We start from the raw sequence: 26,889 nt of genomic DNA on the forward strand, positions 1-26,889 counted from the left end.
GCGACATATAAGTACTTTGATAATAAATTCATTTTGAACTTATTATCTCTGAATAGCAGCATCCTCTGTTAGAAATTTGTACATCCTCCCCATGATTGAGTGGGTTTCTTCCGGGTGCTCTGGTTTCCTCTCACAGTCCAAAGATCTACCAGTTAGCAGTAAATCCTAAACAGGAGAGATTCTACAGACGCTGGAAATCCAGAGCAAAACACACAAAATGTTGCAGGACCTTAGCAGGTCAGGCAGCATCTATCAAAATGAGCAGCCGACATTTCGGGCCGAGATCCTTCCTAAGGACAGATTAGTAGGTTAATTGGTCATTGTAAATTTTCCTGTGGTTAGGCTAGGGTTAAAAAGATGAGTTGCTGGGCAGTGTGGCTTGTTGAGCTGTAAGTCTCTGTTCTGCGCTGTATCTCTAAATAAACTAAAATAAAATAAATACCCACAATAGTCTGTGTGCAGTGGGTAATGAATGCTTCTTCTGGAAGTATTTGCCTTGCTTGTTGAGTCTTTCCCCAGGAGCCTAGTAGTCTGAGGGGTGACCTCACTCTATCAATACCATAGTTTATCCTTTCCCACAGACCAAGGAGAAAAACACAAATTGAGGACTGGAAGATTGCAAATGTCACTCCGCGATTTAAGAAGGGGGCAAGGAAGCAAAAAGGAAATTATAGACCTGTTAGCTTGACATCGGTGGTTGGGAAGTTGTTGGAGTCGATTGTCAAGGATGAGGTTACAGAGTACCTGGAGGCATATGACAAGATAGGCAGAACTCAGCATGGATTCCTTAATGGAAAATCCTGCCTGACAAACCTATTACAATTTTTTGAGGAAATTACCAGTAGGCTAGACAAGGGAGATGCAGTGGATGTTGTATATTTGGATTTTCAGAAGGTCTTTGACAAGGTGCCACACATGAGGCTACTTAACAAGATAAGAGCCCATGGATTTACAGGAAAGTTACATACGTGGATAGAGCGTTGGCTGATTGGCAGGAAACAGAGAGTGGGAATAAAGGGATCCTATTCTGGTTGGCTGCCGGTTACCAGTGGTGTTCCACAGGGATCAGTGTTGGGGCTGCTTCTTTTTACATTGTACATCAACAATTTGGATTATGGAATAGATGGCTTTGTGGCTAAGTTTGCTGACGATACGAAGATAGGTGAAGGGGCCGGTAGTGCTGAGGAAACGGAGAGTCTTCAGAGAGAGTTGGATAGATTGGAAGAACGGGCAGAGAAGTGGCAAATGAAGTACAATGTTGGAAAGTGTATGGTTATGCACTTTGGCAGAAAAAATAAATGGGCAGACTATTATTTAAATGGCGAAAGAATTCAAAGTTCGGAGATGCAACGGGACTTGGGAGTCCTCGTACAGGATACCCTTAAAGTTAACCTCCAGGTTGAGTCAGTAGTGAAGAAGGCGAATGCAATGTTGGCATTCATTTCTAGAGGAATAGAGTATAGGAGCAGGGATGTGATGTAGAGGCTCTATAAGGCACTGGTGAGACCTCACGGAGTACTGTGGGCAGTTTTGGTCTCCTTATTTAAGAAAGGATGTGTTGACGTTGGAGAGGGTACAGAGAAGATTCACTAGAATGATTCCAGGAATGACAGGGTTAACATATGAGGAACGTTTGTCCGCTCTTGGACTGTATTCCTTGGAGTTTAGAAGAACGAGGGGAGACCTCATAGAAACATTTTGAATGTTGAAAGGCATGGACAGAGTGGATGTGGCAAAGTTGTTTCCCATGTTGGGGGAGTCTAGTACGAGAGGGCATGACTTAAGGATTGAAGGGCGCCCGTTCAGAACAGAAATGCGAAGAAATTTTTTTAGTCAGAGGGTGGTGAATCTATGGAATTTGTTGCCACAGGCAGCAGTGGAGGCCAAGTCATTGGGTGTATTTAAGGCAGAGATTGATAGGTATCTGAGTAGCCAGGGCATCAAAGGTTATGGTGAGAAGGCGGGGCAGTGGGACTAAATGGGAGAATGGATCAGCTCATGATAAAATGGTGGAGCAGACTCGATGGGCTGAATGGCCGACTTCTGCTCCTTTGTCTTATGGTCTTATGGTCTTATGACCTCATAGCAGTGAATAAAATCTTCAGAGGCATTGATATGGTAATAATTACTTTCTCACCAACCCCAAGTCTAAAACCTGGAAAGTATGGATTTTAGGGTGAGAGGGGAAAGATCCGAGGTGCAACCTTTCACACAGATTGTGGTAAGCATGTGGAATGTGCTTCCAGGTGAGATGTTAGTGCACGTGTTGAGGGCATTCCGCAAGTGTCGCTAAGCTTCCAGCAACATTATAGCATGCCGACAACTTACTAACCCGAATCCATATGTCTTTGGAATGTAGGAGGAAACCAGAGCACCGAAAGGAAACCCACGTGGTCACAAGGATAAAGTACAAATTCCTTATGGTTCTATGCATCCATCACTCTCTGACATCCCCACTATACTTTCCTCCAGTCACCTTAAAATTTGGCTCTTCATATTAGCCATTTAGCCCTGGGAAACGTCTCCAGCTGTCCTCTCTAGCAATGTTTCTTTTTATCTTCTACATCTTGATTGTGGAAAATAATTGTGCTTTTTCTTGTAAAAAAAAATTGTATAATTTATGGTTTTCTTGTGAGTGCTGCTTTATGCATGTAATGCTGCTACAAGTGAGTTTTCCATTGCATCTGAGCCCCCATGCATTTGTGCATGTGACAATGAAAATGACTTTGATATTGGCTTTGACCTGTAGCAGCTACAGATCTACTTTGATCTACTTTAATTTCATGGAAGAGGAAGTACTATGGAGCATAGAACATTACAGCACAGTATAGGCCCTTCAGCCCACAATGTTGTGCCATCTAACCTACTCGAAGATTAATCGAGCCCAGTCCTCAAATTTAGTTTCCCTTAGAAAGTCATTCTTAGCTCATGTTTGTTTTGTGCAACCCCGATCCTGATCCACAGCTCTATAACAGAGCCGATTTGAGTGACAACCAGCATCAAACAAGGTTCTGTCATTGAAATGACACTCTGGAAAAAATCGGGTGAATGGAGAGAATTTTTTCCATTGGTTGGGGAGAGTGGGACAAGGGGGTGGAGTCCAAACACAAAAATGAAAGCACGACCTTCAAGCCTGAAATTTGAAACTTCAACCTACAGCGAGTGATGGGAAGACAATAAGACCACAAGGTATAGAAGGAGAACTAGGCCATTCAGCCCATCGAGTCTGCTCTGCCATTTCAACATCGTTGATCAATTTTCCTCTCAACTCCCTTCGCCTGCCTTTCCTGCTAACCTTTGACACCCTGAAGCATTAAGAACATTTCAACCTCTGCCTTAAATATATCCAATGACCTGGCCTCCACAGCCACCTGTAGGAATGAATTCCATGGATTCATCACACTCTGGCTGAAGAAATTCCTCCTCATCTCTATTCTAAAGCGACGATCCTCTACTCTGAGGATGTGCCCTCCAGTCCTAGATTTCCCCCAGTGGAAGTCAGGACTCTTCTTTGTGTGATTGCATATAACACATTAATAGAAGTAGATGCCAATGAAAGGATTTTTTGGACAAACAGAAGCGGTTTGACAGATGATCAGCTGGTGCAACACACACAAAGTGCTGGAAGAACTCAGCATGTGAAGCAGCATCTATGGTGGGGAATGAACAGTCGTCACTTTGGGCCAAGATCCATCATTGATTAGAGATAGGCAAAGGAGTGGCCTTGATCCCAATTGGGTAACTTGATGATGCAATAGTTTCGTGTTGACCTCACCTGCTGTCGATGTACCGTGTCAAAGTATGGCACAGTACCTTAGCAGTTAGCACAATTGTCTTACTGTATCAGTGATCACCGATTGTGGTTTGATTCCACTGCTGTCTATAAGGATTTTGTATGTTCACACCGTGACCGTGTGGGTTTCCTCCAGATATTCCGATTTCCTTGCACATTCCAAAGTTAAAGTTAGTGTTAGCACACTGTGGCCATGTTATGTTGTCACTGGAAGCGTGGCAATAATTACAGGCTGTTTGCAGCACAATTTTCGCTGATTTCATTTCATGTAAAATGACGCATTTCACTGTACATTTCGATGCTTTAATGTACATGTGACAAATAAATCTAATCTAATCTCATGTAGATCCTGCACATTCTCCTCATAACTGTGGGTTTCCACTGGGAAGAGGGAAGGGGGAAGGGGGTGGGGACTGATAGGATTGTTCTAGATGAACTGGAAAGAGTGGCCATGGAGAGTGTTCTCAGTAGTAGGAGAGTCTAGGGTCAGAAGGCACAGCCTCAGAACAAAGAGACATCCTTTTAGATTAGAAATGAGGAGGAATTTCTTTAGCCAGAAGGTGGTAAATCTATGAAATTTGTTGCCACAGATAGCAGTGGAGCCCAAGTCATTGGGGATATTTATGTAAGGGGTTTCTTCTTTTATGTTACTGTGTAGGCTAATCAAAATGGCTTCTTTGTTATGTTAACTGCTGAGGAAGTTCTCTCTCACTAGAAGCTTGTTTGGGTTATAGAGAGAGTTGTAATCAGTTGCTAACCAATTGGGATAGATGTTATTCTTTCTTGTGTGTCTGTAAGCTATTGTGATGCATGGATTTTTGGGCAAAAGGCGCGATGGGGAAAGGGAGAGTGGACGCAATGCTGTGAGCTGACCGACGGGGCAGACCCCGAGCGGGAGTCCAAGGTCCAGGGTCATCGACGAGGGGAGGAGACGAAGACGGACTCGTGTGGAGCGTCTGGTCGACCACCGTGGTTGGTCCCAGATGGTGGGTCGAGGTGGTCAGAGGGGATCAAATGATGAAAAGAGGACCGTTACTAGAACTCCAACTGTTTGTGCATGAAGAGGTTGAACTTTAATAAGTTTGGCGCCTTTTACTTTCCTTTTATATTTTATCTCTATTAATTATATAGTTCCAGTAATACCTATAAATTGTAATAATTTAATTGTATATGGTGTATTGTCTGTTATTTGGCAGGGTGGGGTACATCACACAGAATCCACACAAACTTAATTACCCAGTTTGGTGGGGCCGAAGGCTGATTCCCCTAGACGAAAGCGAGTTGAGCAAGCCTGAGGTTTACCAGGGGGTCTACATTTAAATCAGAGGTTGATAGGTTCTTGATTATTAAAGCTATCAAAGGATGCAATGAGAAGGCAAGAGAGTGGGATAATAAATCAGCCATGTTGGAATAGCAGTAAAGTACCAATGGGCCAAATGGCCTTATTCTGCTCCTATACCCAATTGTCTTATGGACAAATGAGGGGTCAAATGACTCCCTTCGATAATGAGATAGTGAAAGGAATGAACAGTAGAACAGAATTTAGTGTCCTGTATGGACTCACTGACAGAACTGCAACACTCAAAGAACAACTTCTTCCCCTCTGCTGTCAGATTCCTGAATGGAAAATGAAACCATGTATACTACCTCACTATAGTTTTGCTCTCTTTTTATGCTACTTATTCAATTTAATGTTTAAATAATTGTTTTTAGTATTTGTCTATTGATAGTTTGATTGATTGATTGAGATACAGCATGGAACAGCCTGTTCTGCCCTTCGAGCCGCACTGCCCAGCTACCCCTGATTTTACTCTAGACCAATCACACGAACATTTACAATGACTGATTAACCCACCAACCAATATGTCTTAGGACTGTGGGAGGAAATCAGGGCACCCAGAGGAAACCAACATGTTCCATAGAGAAGATATACAAACTCCTTACAGATAACATTGGATTTGAACTCTGAACTCTGACACCCTGAATAGAGATAGTGTTGCATTAGCTGCTACGCTACTATGGCGCCCATGTTAATGTTTATTAATATGTATTGCAATGCACTGCTGCTACAGATCAGCAAATTTCACAACATATGCCAGTGATATTAAACCTGCTTTTGATTCTGATTCTGATTCCAGTTGCTGGTTCACTGAGAGCCGCAGACATAATGATTGTGATATCTATCACCACTGCATTTTCTCACCTAGTTAATTTATTCTGACCCTGCAGCTTTGTAAAACAACAAGAGCTTTATTCAATTGCGAGCATCACTGGTTTATTACTTTGGCACAGCTTATCCAACAACCCTATAACACAGCAGCAGAGTGGTTGGCACAACACCTTACAGTATCAGTGACCCAGATTCAATTCCCGCGCCTTTCTGTAAGGAGTTTGTACATTCTCCTCGTCACCATATGGGCTTCCTCCGGGTGCTCTGGTTTCCTCCCACCGTCCAAAGACGTACCGGTTGGAAGGCCAATCAGTCATCGTAAACTGTCCCGTGATGAGACCTGGGTTTGATTGGTAGGTTGCTGGGCAGTAAGGCTCATTGGGCTGGAAGGGCCTATTCCGAGCTGCATCTCAATAACTAGGTAACTAAGTCAAGTAAGTGAAACTATCACAGCTTAATAAAAGAAACTTCAAATTTAATTGACTTATTACCATTGTGACACTTCAAAATCAAAATTATTTTAAATTTCATATTTCCTTTTGCTTTAAGATTCGTTCTACTGTTATGACAGGCACAAAGTAAGACCACTCTGCTCCTCTTCACATGAGAATGGATACTGTGTTTGACCAATACACTTTGCTAATTTTCTCAGAATCTTCTGAGACTTTGAATGGAAGGTTTTCAGAGGAAGAGACTGCAGAAAGCCAAAGCACCAAGAAAAAATCAAGCTACACCTTTTTCTGCTTTCTGGATCTACCAAGTTTCTTTGCAAGAAGGTTGGGGATGTTGCAGCCAACAAGATTTCACAATCTTCAGCATGATAAGTGATCAACTAATTTGCTTCGAGGTGTAGGCGACGAATAAGCATCCACCAATTCTGCCCTTAATGCTTTCAGGTCACCAATTCACAAGGTTCAAGGATCAGAGGCTTAAAGGTCAGAACACCTTCAACTAGAGCCCAGGATCTACCTTCTTCCCTCGGCCAGCTCCCCCCGCCCCCAACACCTCTCCTCTGGTCTGGCAAACCTGGTAAACCCCCACCCAACCCGGCACACAGTTGGATGCACCAATTCCCCTCATCCGCCTTCCCGCCCTGCCTCCCCCCCCACCCCCTGCCACCCTGCCAATGGGGACCTCGACTAAACTCACCTCGTCAATGCAGCAGGTGGCTTTTAATGTCAGCTGTGGAAGAGGCGACTGGGCAGGCCATGAAACCCCAGGTTTGGTAACCTTACTACACCATTCTGAACTGTTTTGTTAAAGACCTGGCAACAAGTTCAGTCTGCATTTCTCACTAGCGTCAGCTTGGCTGCCTTCCAGCGGGGCTGCAGGAACCTTACGCTGCATTAAACAGGGACCGAGTGGGGTGTGTTGGGGGAGGTGGTGGTACAGAGAGATACAAATCTCAGGCAACCTGCACGTATATCTGATACAATTCAATGCTGATTTCTTTTTAAAACAAGGTATTAGAGATGAGACTACTCCCAGTGGCTACAGACTTCAAAAGCTAACAGCTGGAGTAGTGAATGCATCTGCAGTGTTGTGCTTTCAAAGTCCTGCTTTTTTTATCGGTCTTCAGCCCAGAAGTTGTCACGACAAGAACATGCTGTTCACTGCTAGGGAAAACAATCTGCTACCCTCACTGATGTCCTCGCATTCACTCCAGCTGGCTCCTGCGAGTCTGCTCCACCACCAGACAGACCCGCCGAGCAGGAAGCACGGTAACAAGTATGAAATTCCATGAAAGAGACTCGAATCCTGTCAGGAATTTCTGAAGGGTATGCAACGACTAATGTTATCTGGCTTACAAAAAACAAAAATCAACGCAGCAGGAAATGAAGGCTAATTAATATAATTGTGACATGTTCCTAAAGCCAAGAGCATCTTCGCCCTCTCCACTGTAATAACTCCAACTAAAAAAAGCATTAGTTCATAAAATATTTCAGCTATATAGATAGGTTGTTTATATATATATATATATATAAAAAAAATTGTATGTAATTATATACACACATATATAAATATATATATATATAATGTATGTGTGTGTTTTATATATATATATACACACAAACACACATACAGACACACACACACAAACACTGTATAGACATATCTATATACAGTATATATATCTTGGATCTCTCTATATATAGGACTCAATCATTTAGTCAACTATTCAGGATGTACTGTTCATCAGCCTTGATGACTAAAGGCTGTGTTGCTTGGATACAGCTATTTTTCATCACCTCTTCCCACAGCTGTCAGTGCCGTGTGATTGACTCTGCCAATGGACACGTTACCCAGCTTCTAATGACGTCTGTGCAGTCATTTAAATGCACAACATGCACCCCGCGCGCAGCTAATGCGAGCTCCGTGCTAAAAAGCAATCTCCACCTGAGATATTTTCAACCTGGTTTTGCTGCGACGTTCAGCGTCAGCTGAGTCATGAAGAGTGATCGGTGAAGACTGGCTTGTCTGCTTTGAAATGCGGATGGGTTGTTGCAGTTATTAAGGCCTGTGAAAGCCTTATGGGGAACAGATTTGTGATATTCCTTCTGAACGTGTTTCGTGGTAACACATCTGATCTACATGCAACACATTTGCAACATAAGTCCTGTCTTTAATACAAAACATGAACACCAGTTTCTCTAACTTCTGGTAATTTCTACTCCCTCCCCTTTCCTCTTTTTCCACTCCCCATTCTGCCTCTCCTCTCATTCCTTCTCCTCGATTCATCACTTCCCTCTGATGCCCCTCCTCCTTCCCTTTCTTCCATGGTCCACTCTTCTCTCCTATCAGATTCCTTCTTCTTCAGTCTTCACCTTTTCCACCTACCCCCTCCTAGGTTCTTACTTCATCCATACTCCCTCACCCACCTATGTTCTCCCTCACCTGGTCTCAACCTTGTAATCCATCTCCTCTCCCTACTTTCTAATTCCGGTTTTGTCCCCCTTTCTCTCCAGTCCTGATGGTATCGGCCCAAAACATCAACTGCTTATTCCTGTTCTGCTGAGTTCCTCCAGCTCTTTGTGCGTATTACTTAAGATTTCGAGCATCTGCAAAATCGCTTAACCTCCACCATCTCTTAAAAATGTCCTCAATGGTGGACAGTGTTGTATCCATGATGACCCGACGAAGGGTCCCGGCCTAAAACGTCGACTGTACCTCTTCCTAGAGATGCTGCCTGACCTGCTGAGTTCACCAGCAACTTTGATGTGTGTTGCTTGAGTTTCCAGCATCTGCAGAATTCCTCGTGTTGGTGTTGTATCCATGATGGAATTGACTGAATCTACAATCCTCTCCAGTTCTTGTGATCCTGCACGTTGGAGGTTGTGAGTTCTTTGGGGAAGTCTGCTGTCTATAAGGCCAGGAGTCCAATGGAGGCTGGTGTCCTAGAGATGGCTTGTCCTGGGGTTGAAGTGGGTAGGTGGGAGGGAGCAAAGGGGCTTTATTGCTGTTGTTATTTTGTTGTTCTTCTTCTGAACTTTGTGGGCATGCTACTTAGGCGCTGGAATGTGTGACATTCTTAAGTTGTGTTGGTTGTTAACACAAATGACACATTTCACTATATGTTTTGAAGTACATGTTAAAGGGTGAGTAGAATGAACACACACCAGTCCTCATAGAGGGATCAGAAGTGTAAAGAGTAAGAAATTTCAAGTTCCTGGATATCTACATCTCTGATGATCTATCCTCGGCCCAACAAATCGATGCAGCTACAAAGGAGGCACAACAGCGCCTATATTTCATCAGGAGTTTGAGGAGATTTGGAATGTCACGAAAGACTCTCGCAAATTTGTACAGATGTACTGCAGGGAGCATTCTGACATGGGCACCATCCTCTATAGTATCCAGGACATCTACAAGGAGCGATGCCTCAATAAGATGGCTTCCATCATTCAGGACCCCCATCAACCCAGGTCATGCTCTCTTCTCATTGCTTCCATCGGGAAGGAAGTACAGGAGCCTGAAGGCACACACTCAGTAACTCAGGAACAGCTTCCTCCTCTCTGCCACCCGATTTCTGAACGGACATTGAACCCATAAACACAACCTCACTACTTTTTTTTATTTTTATTTTGTGCACTACTTACTTAACTATTTTATATATTTACTGTATTTGACAGTTTTTTCCCTCTATTACTATATATTGCACTGTACTGTTACTGCGGAGACAACGCACTTGCCGGTGATTTGCTGGTGATATTAAACCCGATTCTGATTCTGGCCCCAAATAAAAGAATCTGAATCTGAATCTGTTGCAACCAGTCAGAATGCTCTCCACTATATGCCTATCGAAATTTGTGACTTGAAAGACGATAATACCTGAAGGAGACCTGTCAAACTGACCATTGGCTTGAGAGCACTAAAGGTAGAGCTATAGTTAAATTATTGGATTAGTACTAATCCGGAGATCAGACTTTAATTCCCAGTAGGTACTGTGGAGAAGTTTAAGTTCAAATCATTAATTAAATTCTGGCACATAAACAAAACCATCAAATACTGGATTGTTGGAGATTCAGCCTGGAGATCTTCGACAAAGACACAACTACTCTGTCACGAAGATGGCACCGTTTCAGCGAAAAGTAGGCAAGTTTGAGCTATTCTGGTCAATAGTTATCTCCCGGCCAGCATCACTACCATCTCCTTCTCACCCTAGCACTGTACTCAATGACTACTCCATCTATTACTTTGGAGTGGCAGCTGCAGTTCAATAAAAATAAGACTATAAGACACAGGAGCAGAATTAGGTCATTTGGTCATCAGGTCTTCTCCAACATTTCATTATGGCTGATTTATCGTCCCTCTCAACCCCATTCTCCTGCCTTCCCCTTGTAATCCTTGATGCCCTTCCTAATCAAGAACCTAAGAATCTGCATTTCAAATACAGGTAGTAACTTGGGGTCCATAGCCTTCAGTGGCAATAAATTCCACAGATACACCAGTCTCTGGCTAAAGAAATTCCTCATCTCTGCTCCAGAGGGACATTCTTGTAGTCTGAGGCTGTGTCCTCTGGTCCTGGATACTCCACTATTGGAAACATCCACACCATGACCCCCAATGTTTAGGCCTTTCAATATTCAATATGTTTCAGAGAGATACACCCTCATTCTTCTGAACTCCACTGAGTTCAGACCCAGAACCATCAAATACACCTCATACATTAACCCTTTCATTCCTGAGATCATTCTCATTAACCTCTTCTGGACCCTCTCCAATGCCTGCACATCTTTTCTGAGGTGTGGTGCCTAAAACTGCTCATTACGCTCCAAATGCAGCCAGACCAATGTCTTATAAAGCCTCACCATTACAATATGTACTCCAGTGCCTAGGGACATTGTGAATGCTACTGCAAATATTGTTTGCACTTACTTAAAAGGGGAGTAAAGTAGATATCGCTCCCCCCCGCCCCCGACACACACACACAAAACACTGGCTCTGCTGTGAGAGGGCATCTTGACACAGCACCACCAGCTGAGAAGTGCCACGTAGTCTATGATCAAAGCAGCCAATCTGTTTCACTGCTCTTTCCCACCTACTGCAGCAACCTACGTGTAGTCTGCCTGTCGCGGGCCAGTACATCAAAAACTGAGGTTACTTTGTGTGGAACACACGAACACCATACCCACCGAACAACAGCAACAACAACGTACACTTACAAAACACCTTCCTTCAGCACCACCCCAAAGAGATCCAGACAAGAGATTATCACACAAAACGCGAGAGCAAAACACTGAAGCAAATCAAACAGAAACAAAGAGGAAGGAGATGAAGGAGAAGAAAAGAGGGAACGTGAAGGCAATAGGGAAGGAGTGACAGAAGGGAAGGTGAAGGAAAGAAGAAAGGAGTGAAAGGATGGAAGGTGCAGAAAAGAGGAAAGGACTGAAAGGAGGGAAGGTGAGGGAAGGAGTGAAGGGAGGGAAGGTGAAGGAAAGAGGGAAGGAGGGAAGGTGAAGGAAAGAGGGAAGGAGAGAAAGGAGAGATAGAAAGAGGAAAGGAGGGAAGGTGATGGAAGTAGTGAATATGGAAGGTGAAGGAAGGAGGAAATGTGAAGGAAGGAATGTGAAAGAAGGAGGGAGGGAATGAAAGAGGGATGGGTGATGAAGGAAGAAGGAATGAAGGAGAGAGTAAAGGTGCAGGAAAGATGGAAGGAACAAGTGAAGGAAGGAAGAAGGTAGAACAAAAGATAAAGAAAGTAAGGAGAGAAGGTGTAGTAAGTAAGGAGGGAAGGCGGAGAGCTGAAAGAAGGAGGGAGGGTGAAGGGAGGGAGGGAGGGAGAGAAGGAGGACAGCGTGTAGGAAGGACAGAAGGAAGGGTTACCTTTCCATTGGACCACCACATTCCCTTCAGGACTTTTCAAAGTAGTTTACAATTCATGAAGCACTTTTGACTTGTACTTAGTCTCTAGATATAGAGATTGTGACATCCAGTTTGTGCACAGTAAGATTCCACATCCAGCAATCTGTGCCCGCCTGTGTACAGTTGTGTGTTTTGTTAATCAAAAAGAAATTTAATGGTTCAAACCAATGATGTGGGATCACATAGGATCTCCCAGCACTGAACCTAACTGCCAAGCTGCCTACTTGGTGCCAGTTCTTATGCTCCACAAGAGCCTGTGGTCACCCCAGCTATTATTATTCCATTATTACATTGTCCCATTCATTTTCCTCCAGCCAGTGCACAACTCCCCTTGAATATACACTCAGTGGCCACATATTAGGTACATCTGTACACCTGCTCTTTAATGCAAATATCTAATCAACCAATTATGTGGTAGCAACTCAATGCATAAAAGTACACAGAAATGGTCAAGAGGCTCAGTTGTTCAGACCAAATATCAGAACGGGAAAGAAATGTGATCCAAGTGACTTTGATCGTGGAGTGATTGTTGGTGCCAGACGGGGTGGTTTGAGTATCTCAGAAACTGCTGATGTCCTGAGATTTTCACAGACAACAGTCTCTGGAATGCACAGAGAATGTTGTATAAAAAACAAACAAAGAAATACAGTGAGCAGCAGTTCAGTAGATGAAAATGCCTTGTTAATGGGAGAGGCCAGAGGAGAGTGATGAGACTGGTTCAAGCTGAGAGGAAGGCAACTGTAACTTAAATTACCACGTGTTACAACAGCGGTATGCAAAAGAACATCTCTACATGCACAACACATCATACATTGAACTGGATTGGCTACAGCAATGGAACCTACTGCCCTCAACTGTGCCTATTGTCTTGTTTATTATTTATTGTAATGCCTGCACTGTTTTGGGCACTTTATGCAGTCCTGGGTAGGTCTGTAGTCTAGTGTAGTTTTTGTGTTGTTTTATGTAGTTCAGGGTAGTTTTTGTATTGTTTCATGTAGCACCATGGTCCTGAAAAATGTTGTCTCATTTTTACTGTGTACTGTACCAGCAGTTATGGTCGAAATGACAATAAAAACTGACTTGACTTGACTTGACCACATCTGGTTCCACTCATGTACCAAATAAAGTGAGTCCTGAGTTTCTGATATCTGCCTTGACGGCTCTCAGTAGGAGTGAGCTTTATATCTCTCTCTCTGGGTAAAGACATCTATCCCAAATTCCCCCTTTAATTTTCTCTGACCGTCCATTATGTACGATCCCCAGGATGCCCACTTTCTTTTTTTACTTTCTCACAAGCAGAAACAATTTCCACCCTGTTTACCCACTCAAACTCCTCGATGAAGTAAAGGAAACACTTCTGCCAACCACCTTTCCCCAAACCCCTCACTTTCCTCCTTTCCAGAACTGGCAGCCCTGTTCAATGTTCTCTCTCAGGTGTGCTCATGTACATGCACACACGTCTGCTGCCACTGGTGCTCAAAGGACTTTAAATTGCGCACAAAAGCTTGATACCCTCATTGGCCTGTTAAGTATATTTCACGATCGTATACAATCACATTTTCTTCTCCTGTTTCTGATGCGGAAAATACTGACGACATGGAGTTTGCAATGATTTGTCTGCAAATTTTAGAACTGGCTAGTTTATGTTGTGTTTATTGAAGAAATTATTCTGTGCGCACATGTTGTTGTCACTGGGCACAAAAATTGCACAGCACAAGATTTTGCACACACTGGTCATTACAAATTAGAGGGAACATTGGCCCTGTTCCATTTTGCCTTTCAGAGTAACTGTTACAAGTACTATTAAGCAGCCAAGTTTAAGACCAAACACACAAAATGCTGGAGGAATGCAGCAGGTCAGGCAGCATCAATGGAGAGTCCTAATGAAGGGTCGCAACCTGAAACACTGTCGTTTTATTCTTCTCCATAGATACTGCCTGGCCTGCTGAGTTCCTCCATAATTTTGTATGTTACTCTGGATTACCAGCATCTACAGAATCTCTTGTATTTAAATCAAGGTGACTGAGTGTCCTCTGAGATCACAACATTCCCATTTTTCATCTCTTGCACCATCGCTCACCAGTTTCAATAATTTCTCTCTGCAGAGGCAGAGTATAATCGTCCAGCTGTTCACATGGTCTCCTGTCTGTCCACAATAGCATAGGCCTAAAAATATCCATTGGTGAAATACTCGCTGGAACTAATGGCTTATTCCATTCTAGCTTGACAGCAACCAAACGACGTTTGCTGGGAATTTGTTTGCTTATTAAAACACAAGTACTGAGGATACTTGGGGACCATGAATACCTAAAGCAATTTAAAACCAGAATCTGCAACACTGGACTGAATGAGATGAAGTTTACAGTTCCTCTTAATGTCATCTTGAGAGGCAAATATTAACTGCAGCACAATGAAAATTATTGGATGAGATTAATTTATAGTTCGTCATTCATAATTTGCCTTAATAAGTCTGTGATTCTATTTTAACAGCTTCACGAAGAGTCATTACTTTAGAAATAAATAGCCTACGGTAAAAAGAGCTAATAAGACCATAAGACATCAAAGCAGAATTAGGCCATTCAGCCCATTGAGTCTGCTCTGGCATTCAATCATGGCTGATTTATTATCTCTCTCCACCCCATTCTCCTGCCTTCTCCCTGTAACCCTTGGACTGTTTGTCCCACTCCCAACAGGGTGGAGGCTACACAGAACCACCAGACTCAAAACAGTTACTTTTCCCAAGCATTAAGGCTGATCAACACCTCCAGCCACTAACCCATCCCTCCACACCCCCATCATCACTACTTTATCATTTTCTGTCAGTCACCTTATGTATAGACTCTGTACCTAGTATCACTTTACAGATGTACAACCAATGGTTAAAAGGTTCATTTTATTAGCGAAGTACGCATGCAGAATACAACTCTGTGATCCGTCTTGTCTAGATAACCACGAAACAAAGCAAGACCATGGAGTTTGTTGAAAGAAAAGACATCAACCCCCACACGCCCACCCCCCTCACAAAAAAGAGCCGAGCCACCCCGATTTAATCCTAGCCAAATCACAGGACACTTTACATTGACCAATTAACCTACTAACCAGTCTGTCTTTGGTCTGTGGGAGGAAACTGGAGTACCCACGTAGTTACAGGGGAACATACAAACTCATTATAGGCAGCAGCGGGAGTCGCACCCGGGTCACTGGTACTGTAGTGTGTGGCTAACCACTACATTACCGTGCCAAACATTATACTGTAATTTCTATGTGTTTTTTTTAATTACTGTGCTCCTTATCTTATTGTGTTTTTTTTTTGGTGCTGCATCAGATTCAGAGAAACAATTACTTCGTTCTCCTTTACTCTTGCGTACTGGAAATGACATTAAACAATCCTGAATCTTGAATCATAGAGCAAGTCTGTTAACTGAAAATGTAGCTTATAGTTGTGAGGACAAGCTATTGACCTGATGGGAGAAGTATCTGAGGGGCAGGGGACAGACTCGGGATAATGGGCCAGTACTCTGATCGGCAGGATGTGACTAGCATACGCTCCACAGGGATCTGTGCTGGTGGCTTATGCATTCACTGAATGTGTTAATGACTCCTATGATAGATGGAGAGCCACGTATTGAAGTTTGTTGGTAGCACGCAAGGAGCAGGAGAGCATTGTATAAATGGAAGTATAAAATGATATTAATAGATTAAGGGAACGGGCAAAGCTGTGGCAAAAGGACTTCAATGTGAGGTCATTGATACTTGACCATAAAATGATAGTCCAGATTAATTTCTAAATGGTTAAAAGTTAAAAGCATTTTCAGGTCAAAGATACTTAGAGACTCTGTACATATAAATAAATCATTAAACTGTCATGGGTGAGTATTAAAAACAATCAGGGAGTTAATGGAGTGCTGCATTTTATATTTGAAGTATGCAAAATCAGGAAAGGAATGACGTCTGGGCATTAAGTGCATGAGTTGGGACATTATGATGCAGTTGGTGAGACCGTACTTGGGGCACTGTGTACAGCTTTGGTCATCCTGTTATACAAAAAAATATGGTCAAACTGGAGAGATTGCAGAAAAGATTTATGAGGATATGGCCAGGATTAGAGCGCCTAAATTACAGAGAGAGGTTGGCCGGGCTGGGTCTTTATTCCTTGGAACATTGGTGGAATAATAGATTAGTATGGACTAGATGGGCTGAAGGGCCAATTTCTGTGCAATGGTGCTCTAATGACTAATGAGGGGTGATCCTATAAAAGTGTTTAATATTATGAGAGGTATAGATATGGTGGATGGTAACAGTCCTTTCTCCACAGTAGGAGAGCCCAAAAGAAGGGAGCATAGGCTTAGGGTGAGAGAAGGAAGGTTTAAAATCAGAATCAGAATGAGAATCAGGTTTAATTTCACTGGCATGTGTTGTGAAATTTGTTAATTTTGCAGCAACAGTAAAATGCAATGCAGGATAATAGAAAAAAAACTGTAAATCATATTATGAATATATACAGTATATATTAAATAGTTAATTTAAATAAATTTTGCAAAAAAGAATGAAAAAAGTAATGAGGTGGTGCTCATGGGGTCAATGTCCATTCAGAAATTGGGTGGTAACAGGGAAGAAGTTGTTCCTGAATCACTGAGTGTGTGCTTTCAGGCTTCTGTACCTCCTTCCTGATGGTAGCAATGAGAAGAGGGCATGCCCTGGGTCCTAAGGGGCAACTTTCCACATAGAGGGTGTTGAGTGCATGAAATGAATAGCTGGAGGAACTGGTTAAAGCACATACAAGAGTTTCATTTAAGAAGCACTTGGGCAGGTACTTGGAGGGGAGGGTCTTGGAGAGATGTGGGCTGAGTGCAGGAAATTGGGATTAGCATGGTCAGTATCGACTGGTTGGGCCGAAGGGCCAGTATCCGTGCTGTATTCCTTTACACAAAGGCCAGATTAGAACAGTTCTGAACAGCACAGGCTGATGAATCTATCCCCACTGATAAAGAGTGCTGAATTACAACAGTGATACCTGGAACCCAAGGGTTAAATTGTGAGGTGACGTGGCACAAATTAAAGTTGCATGCTTTATTATTTAGAAGCTTAACGGCTGATTCGATCAAAGTTTCCAAGACATTAAGTGGAACTGATAGGGAGATAGAGTACAATTATTCCCACTGGATAAGAAGTCTTGGACTGGTCACAGATTAGTGCCAGCCTTCCTGTACCGAAGTTCAGAAGTAAGCAGAATCTGAAAGAAGTTTAGAACTCCCTCCCATAAAGAGCTGACAGTGTTGAGTCAACTGTTCATTTCAAAGGTTGCTGGATTTTTGTTCGCCAAAGGCATTATGGGTAGAAAGTACACTTAGTGGCCACTTTATTCAGTACCCCTATCTGTAATAAAGTGGTCACTGAATATACGTTTGTGGTCTTCTGCTGCTGCAGATCGTTCACTTCTAGGTTTGATGTACAGTGCATTCAGGGATACTCTTCTGCACTCCACTGTTGTAACGTGTGGTTATATGTGTTACAGTTGCCTCCTGTCAGCTTAAACCAGTCCGGCCATTCTCCTCTGACCTCTCTCATTAACACAGGATTTTCACCCACAGATCTACTGCTCATCAGATTTTTTGTTTTGTTTTGTTTTGCGCCATTCTCAGAAAACTCTAAAGCAGGGGTTCCCAACCTGAGGGCCATGGACCCCTTGCTGAATAGTATTGGCCCATGGCATAAAAAATATCTTTGTGTGTGAAAATCCCAGGAGATCAGCAGTTTCTGGGATCCTCAACACCCCCGCCCCCCCGCCCCCGGTCTGGAAGCAACAATCATTCCACGGTAAACGTCACTGAGGCCACTATTTCCCCCCACTCTAATGTTTGGTCTGAACAACAACTGAACCTCTTGACCATGCTTGCCTGCTTTTATGCTTTGAGTTGCTGCCACGTGATTGGCTGATTAGATATTAGCATTAACGAGCAGGTGTACAGGTGTACCTAATAAAGTGGCCGCTGACTGTAAACTGCCACCATCTCTCTGAATGCATTAATCGTCTCAGGGGTCTGTTTCTCTACCTTTAAGACACTGATACGTTAGATGCTATTAACACAATATTAATAGCTTTACTCATTGATGTTCAGAGCCTGAACCTTTAACCATGTTTCATATCTTCTACATAATGTTGAAGACTTTAGGAATTGAGGCTATTATCCTATTAGTATGTCAGACCGAACAATCACCAGCTATATCATGGCCTCATGTACTGGGGAGATAGTTACATGTTGTATTTTCAAAGCTAAATTAATCCTGCCTCATTATGTGGAAATTCCACACGTTTCATTTTCTGATCACTGTCAGCTTTCATTCTTCTGTCAGGCTGACCGACCATTCTAGATGAATATCTTCAGTGGAAGAGAATGGTTCCCTGAAATGCACTGGATGTGTGGAGGTGTTCCCATTAGTATGAGATTCTCAGATGAGAAGCGTCGGACATTTAGAACATAGAACAGCACAGTACAGACCCTTCAGCTCACGATGTTGTGTGAACTCTAAGATCAATCTCACCCTTCCATCCCACATAGCCCTCTGTTTTTCCTATCATCCATGTGTCTCTCTAAGAGCCTCTTAAACGTCCCTCATGTACCTGCCTCTACCACCACCCTGGCTGAGCGTTTCATGCACCCACCACCCTCTCTGTAAAATCAGGATCAGAACCAAGTTTAATATTACTGGTATACTGTATGTCATGAAATTTATTGTTATACAGAAGCAGTACATTGCAATACATAAAATAACTACCTCTGACATCTCCCCTATACTTTCCTTCAGTCTCGTTAAAATTATGCCCCCTCCTCTTAACCACTTCTGCCCTGGGAAATAGTCTATGGTTATCTACTTGATTTACAGTATACTTCATCATCTTGTACACCTTCATCAAGCCACCTCCTTCCATCCTAAGAGAAAAGCCCAACTTGTTCAGCCTATCCTCAGAAAACATGCTCACTAATCCAGGCAGCATCCTGGTAAATCTCCTCTGCACCTTCTCTAAAGATTCCACATCCTTCCTATAATGAGGCAACAGAACTGAACAGAACACTCCAAGTGTGGACTAACCAGAATTTTATAAAGCTGCAAATTTACCTCACGGTTATTGGGCTTAACCTTCAAATTAAAACCACAAAGTGATGAATCACTGGACTTCTCTACCCAGAGGATTGTGGGCAGTGGGTCACTGGAGGCACATACTTTTTGAGGAAGTAGGTACAGTATGTTCTTGAAATTGAGGGTGAATGGGAACTAGCATAGAGGAAGAGTGGTATAGATCACATGATTTTTTGACTGGCAGAGAGGGCTTGAGGGGTCAGGTGGAGTACTACTATCTTTTAACATTTATTTTATTTAACGTGGCCAAGTGGTTAAGGTGTTCATCCAGTGATCTAAAGGTCGCTAGTTCGAGCCTCAGCTGTGGCAGCATGTTTGTGTCCTTGAGCAAGGCACTTAATCACACATTGCTCTAGTGTCTGTGTGAGGAGTGGCGCCCCGCACAGACTTCCAATCTGCACCTTATAAGGCATGAAAATGCCCGACGCAGGCTTCTCATGGTCTGAGTCAACGTTCCCCTTATTTAGATATGGCACGATTGCAGGCCCAAAACACCTGTGCTGCAAAATTACACCCATGTGACCAATTAACCTACTAGCTCATATACTTTTGTAATGTGCGAAGAAACCAGGGCACCCGGTGGAAATCCACATAGTCACAGGGAGAACGTACTAAGTCCTTACAGACAGCGGCTGGAATTGAACCCTGTTTATAGCTGTACCACACCTTTTGCTGTCATGTTTAAAATACATGTGGTTACGGGGGGAACGTACAAACTCCTTACAGACAGGAGCGGGAATTGGACCCCGGTCACAAGCACTTTAATAGTATTATGCTGCATCTTTGTGTTCATGGTTAACTTCCCTACAGGTTCCAACTCCTTCTTCAAAGACAGGAACACTCTGTGGCCCCTGCAGCTCAAAGATCTTTTTAGGCTCATTCAATCAGATCCCTTTGCTGCCTACTAACTCTTTCCCAGCCATCCCACCCAGCCCAGAACACGGCCACTTTGTGCTGTGCTATGTTTGGAGAACTTCTCCACATCCCCCAAAAGTCCCCGCCACGGAATTAAAATTAAAAGAAATACAAAGACCAACCCGTAGTATTTCTTCCACACAGCTGGTCTCGTTGGAAAGACTGACCTATGAGGGAGAAAAAGAGAAAGAAAAAATTTTATTCAGATGTCCAAAGGACACAAGCAGAACACTTATTTGTAGAATACAATCTAAATGTTATTATCCCCTATCCTGATAAGAATTAAAACAAGATATTAATGATGTAATGGGCCTTACTTTAACTGTGATCATAGATTCCACATTCCAGACCCATCTGCCACAAAGGGCAAAATTTCCCATTCGACTTCTCATTCCCATTCCCATTCTGACAGGTCAGTCCATGGCCTCCTCTACTGCCACGATGAAGCCACTCTCAGGGTGAAGGAGCGACACCTCATATTTATGCCTGCAATCTGATGGCGTGAACATCAATTTATCTAGCTTCCAATAATTTCGCTCTCCCTCCTTGACCCCCTTCTCTCATTTTCCATTCCCCCTGGCTCTCCTCCCACCCGTTCTCTTCAGCTGCCCATCATCTCCCTCTCCTATTAGATTCATTCTTTTTCTTCCACCTATCACCTCCCAGCTTCTCATTACATCATCTCGCTCCCCCACCTATCCTCCTTCCCGCCCTCACCTGGTTTCACCAATCACCTACCGGCTTGTACTCCTTTCCCTCCCCCTACCTTCTTCCCCCTTCCTTTCCAGTCCTGATGAAGGGACTCGGGCCAAAATGTCGATAAGTTATTCCTTTCAGAGATGCTGCCTGACCTGCTGATGTCCTCCAGCATGTTGTGTGAGTTCCAGTGTATTCATGGTATTTTATTTGAGAGTTCAGGAATATTGAGTTCAGTATTTGTGGACTTGTTATGATGTTATCACTAAGTTCTTAGATTTTGACTTTCCTGTGATTATGTTAGTTATAAAATAGAGATGACCTTCAATGAGAGTTCTTGTCCTCTGTCCTTCTTGTTTAATAAAAAGCACTTTCCTCCTTTCCCATTTCATTCCAGACATTTTCCTGTTTGGTGGGACTTCTACCTTGCTCCAGTGGTTTGGAAATTATGTATTCCCTGGATGTGTCATCACCAGTATTTATCTATCGACACTGCTCACTGCCTTGATAAAACGGCCACTACAATCAATTCAGGTTACACCTCCAAACTGAGGGTGGCCTCATCATGACTGTAGAGGAGGCAATGGACCATCATGTCAGAATGGGAATGGGAAGTTCAACTGAAATGGGTCACCACTCCAAATATTCCCTCTTCATGCCCCTCCCAGCATATTCTTAGTTTGTGTTAGTTGGTAACACACACAACAGATTTCACAGTACTGTATTTTGATGTACATGTGATAAATAAAATGAATCTGAATTTGAATCCATCAGGTAGAAGATACAAAAGCCTGAATGCACATACCACCAGGATCAAGGATAGCTTCCATCCCATTGATAGCAGAATACTGAACAGCCTCCAATGCAATAAGATGGATTCTGGCCTCTCAGCCTATCTAGTTATAGCCTTGAACCTCATTGTCTGCCTGCACTGCACTTTTTCTGCATCTGTAACATTTTATTCTGCATTCTGTTAATGTTTTTTTTATGTTTTTCTATCTCAAAGCATTGTTGCAATGAATTGATCTATATGTGTGGTGTACAGGACAAGTTTTTCACTGTACTTCAGTATATGTGACAATGATAAACCAATTCAATAATTTTAGCTGAACCCCTGTGCTTTGGCATGCAGCTATAATGCTACCGAACATAAATATTAACTTTAGTCTTTCCTCAGGAATATGCCTAATGTACATAGCACCAATTAAGAATGCAAAAATAAATGTAAAGTTCAAATTTAAAAGTGATTTTTTAAATCAAAGTACCTCAAGATTCATTTTCTTGCAGGCACTTACAGGAAAATAAAGAAAGTTTAAAGAATTTATGAAAAAAAGTTAAAAAAGACTGACAAGCAATGGGCATATGAAGACAAAGTGTGCAAATGTTTAAAAAAGTACTGAGAACTCGAGATGTAAAGAGTCCTTGAAAGTGAGTCTGTAGCTCACACATCGGCAGAATTTGAGATGGTACGTTACTATCTGTTGAGACCACATGTGTAATATTATCACCCACATTGTCAACCCACTGGGTCTCCTGTTCCTTTCCCTCCCCTAATGCTCCCACATTTTGTGATGAATACTCACTCTCCAGTGCCCACAAGGGACTTATTGCTAAACACAGCTTTCTAGCACGGCAGCATCACCTTTCCGAGGGTCAAAGAGTTGTTTTTGACCAAGTTAAACTTCTACTCAATATTTCTTGCTGTGTCTTGCTGTAACCAAGAGGACAATGTGGTTATCATAAGCCCATGATTTAATCAAAGAGAAAGAATGGAATTCATGTTGGCCTAATTAAACAATATGTTCACCTCTGCTGTTATCTCCACCAACTGACCTGCCCCTCCTGACCCTATCTGCTAATCACCTGCCAGTGCCAGCCTCAGCCCTCCCCCTCACCTTATCAGAATGGCTATCTGCCTTCTCCATTCTCAATCCTGATGCAAGGTTTCGACCCAAAACATCCACTACAGATAGATATAAACTTTATTGATCCCATTTACAGTGTCACAGTAGCATTACAAGTTCACAGATATACAATATTAGAAGAGAAGGAAGAAGAATAAAAGTTACCTTAAACAGTCATCACTTCCCTGGCTATAGGTTGTCTCATTTTTGAGACTTACAGCTGACAGTAGGAATGACCTTATATAGATCTCTTTGGATCAGTGCAGTCGTCTTAGTCTATCACTGAAAGTGCTCCTATATTCAGCCAAGGTAGCATGCAGAGGGTGAGAAACACTGTCCAGAATTGCCAGGATTTTCAATTGGGTCCTTTATTCTACCACAGCCCCCAGTGTGTCCAGTTTGATGCCTGTAACAGAGTCCGTCATTCTAATCTATTGAGCCTGCTGACGTCACCCATGTTGATGCCTTTGCCCCAGCACACCACCACATAGAAGACTGTACTGGCGACAACAGACTGGGAGAACATGTGAAGAAGAGGCCAACATACTCCAGAGGACCTCTGTCTCAGGAAGTAAGGTTTTCTCGGGCCCTTTTATACACAACCTCTGAGTTGGTGCTCCACTCAAGTCTGTCATCCAGGTGCACCTCCAGGTACTTGTAGGTCCTCACAACATCCACATCCTCACCATCAATAGTAACAGGGAACAGTGCAGGCTGAGTCTTCCTGAAGTCCATCACGGTTTACTTTACCTTATTGATGTTGAGCTGCAGATGACTCAGCTTGCACCATTCGACAATGTCTGCCACCAGGGCCCTGTAGTCATCCTCCCATCCTCCCTTTATACACTCAACTATTACTGAGTCATCAGAGAATTTATGCAGGTAATTTGACTCAGTATTGTATCTGAGGTATACAGAGTAAACAGGAAGGGAGCCAATACAGTCCCCTGTGGGGCCCCAGTGCTGCTTATAGCCTCGTCTGACACACAGTTCTGTAACCGCACAAACTGTTGTCTGCCAGTCAGGTAGTCCATTAACCAGGATACAATGGAAGTGCCAATCTGCATTGAACAGAGCTTTTCCCTCAGCAATAAGGGCTGTATAGTATTAAAGGCACTTGAGAAATCAAAAAGCCTGATTCTCACAGTGCTGCCCTGCTTATCCAAATGGGAGTAGGCACTGTTCAACAGGTAGGTGACAGCATCGTTGACTCCAATGTGGTCCTGGTAGGCAGATTGCAGGGGATTGAGGGCTGATCTGACCTGGGGTCAGAGATGAGCCAGGCCAACCTCTCCAGCGTCTCCATGATGTTTGAGGTCAGGGCCACTGTACGGTAGTAATTGAAGCCTTTTGATCTGCCCTTCATGGGTACCATGACCACACATGTTGTTTTTACTCCTTCAGGACCTCGAGGTTCACACCATCTGGTCCTAGTGCTTTGCCGTGTCTGATTTTCCACAGGGTCTTTCTCACCTGCTCAGTAGTGAAGGTGAGTCCATGATGACTGGGGAGTTGGTGGAAGGTAAGGGCTGGGGTGGATGTAGATCAGGATAAAAACAGTTGGTACATGGAGGTGTGGATGGTGGATGCAGGGGAAGGAGGGGATGTAGACAGTGCCTCCACAGAGACACCTTGCTTTATGTCTCTGGTTTATTATTTACAGGTCCATTTATGCTGATTAAGGAAGGAATACTAATGATAAAGGAAATTCTACAGCAGTTTTCCAGATTAATGCCTGGGATGGAAAAATTATGGAAAGTAGGCAGACTGGGCCTGTACTCCCTTGAGTTTAGTAGAATGAGAAATAATTTCACTGAATCATTAAAAATATATATTCTTATAGATCTTGACAAAATAAACGTAGGGCTTGTGTTTACACTGGAGGGCTGTCTAAAACTCCAGGGCCCAATCTCAAAACATTCATGACAGAGATAGCAAAAAATTTGTTCTCCTAGATGTTGGAATTCACTGTCCAGGCAAGTGGTGGTGGGTTAGCCATGACACCCTGAGCGATATGCCAGCTGTCCCAATCACCAGTGCGTCCTACGCTCCCTGCTTTTGATCTTAACATTCCAATTGTGTTTGGCTGAAGAATGGGTTCTATTCGAATCTGCAGTTGTGACACCAGCCAGTCTCGGGACATGCACAGTCCTTGCTACCGCTGGGTTTTGATTGGACCATTTAAATTTTAAAATATTTTATTATCACCAATCAGGTGGAGCTTCAAGTGCTTTAAAAAATAAACATAGGAGTCAAAGTCGTGGAATCCTATAGCATAGAAACAGGCCTATCAGCCCAACTGATACATGCCAATCAAGATTCCCACTTAATCTTGTTCAGCTTATCCGTGTTTTGCCCATATCCCTCTAAACCTTTCCCATACATGTACAAGTCCAAGTAGATTTTAAATGTTGTTAATGTACCTGCCTCAACCACTTCCTCTGGCAGCTTTTTCCATATAATGTCCACCCTCTGGGTGGAAAAGTTGTCATTCAACTCCCTTTTAAATCTCTCCCCCTCACCTTAAACCTATGCCCTCTAACTCTTGATTACCCAGCCCTGGGGAAGAGACTTTGCACATTCACCTTATCTATTCCTCTCATGATTTTATATATCTTCATAAGTTTACCCCTCATTCTACTGTATTCCACTGAAAAAAACAAAGCCAACCAGCTCATCCTCGCTCCATTCCTCAAACCCTCAAGTCTTGCTCGCATTGGTCAGCTAAATACAAATTGTTAATACAGTTTAAAGGTTTGCTCTGAGATATGAACTTACATATTACTAATGTGAGGTCTCGTAAACACATAAAATACACATATATCAAGCATGTACATACGCGCAAACAAATATACATACATTCACATGTACAGACAAATACATGTCATATACGTACACTCATACATGCACACATGTAAAAATGCATACCATGTGTTTGCATGTATGCATATGCACATGTAAACATAGTGTGCATACACGCTGTACACATAAACCCACACAGACACACACACACACACACACAAAGTCAAACACATAGAAGAATCAACTAAACTATCACCATCAGAAGGCCAAATATGGGGTTTCCTAATTGGTCAGGCTCTCTTTAAAGAATGCCAGAAGGAAATGGGCTATTTTGTATATATGAAATTTATTATTGGCATCAGGAAAAAGGCAAATGGTATTTTGTATACTTACATTTCAAAAGAAGTCTTTTTTTTGCTGAGAAAAGGGTTTCCCTATTTGACATTGATGGTGATGAAGAGGAGTAACAAGGCTCCCTATTGAAAATCTCCTGCAATATTAAATAAGTGACTACAAATAGAAACTTCTCAGGCTAGGAAAAGGTTACAAGTACCGCACAGAGGCACTTAACTTGGGATGTTTATGGGCCTATAAACATGTGATCTAAATCAAAGCCTTCACATTTTCTGAAGATGTCGAGTGGAAATAATGGAAACAAAATGGCCAAATTTGGACCTGTGAGGTAGTACATGGAAAGATTAAAGATTATCTTTACTTGTCACATGTACATCAAAACATCGATTGTGCTGGGGTCAACCTGCAAGTGTCACTATATTTCCATGTCAACATAGCATGCCCACAACTTACTTAACCTAAACCTATCCATACATAGTCAGAAAGTCATAGGACACTACAGCCCAGTAAAAGACCTTTTGGCCCATCTAGCAAATGCTGAACCATTAATCTGTCTAGCAACATTGACCAGAACCGGGATCATACTGCTCACATTCATGTACCTTGCCAACTTTTTCTTTAATGTTGAAATCAAACCTGCATCTAACGGCAGCTTATTCCACTCTCACCAGCCACTAACTGAAGAAATATCTCCTCTTGTTTCACTTACTTCACCTTTCACCTTTAATCCATAACCTCTAGTTCTACTAGTC

The 26,889-nt window shown here is 42.8% G+C and overlaps 1 protein-coding gene across 4 annotated transcripts in view; it reads right to left on the bottom strand.

Moving 5' to 3' along the window:
* Positions 1-26,889, bottom strand: part of aff2 (AF4/FMR2 family, member 2) — a 711,233-nt gene that overhangs the window by 262,534 nt on the left and 421,810 nt on the right. For all 4 annotated transcript variants that reach the window (XM_063061151.1, XM_063061150.1, XM_063061152.1 and 1 more), the window contains exon 4: positions 20,504-20,548. In XM_063061151.1, coding sequence (XP_062917221.1) covers positions 20,504-20,548 — 45 coding nt within the window. The remainder of the gene's footprint in view (positions 1-20,503; positions 20,549-26,889) is intronic.

The sequence above is a fragment of the Mobula hypostoma genome, chromosome 10 (genome assembly GCF_963921235.1).
Source record: "Mobula hypostoma chromosome 10, sMobHyp1.1, whole genome shotgun sequence".
Lineage (NCBI taxonomy): Eukaryota > Metazoa > Chordata > Chondrichthyes > Myliobatiformes > Myliobatidae > Mobula > Mobula hypostoma.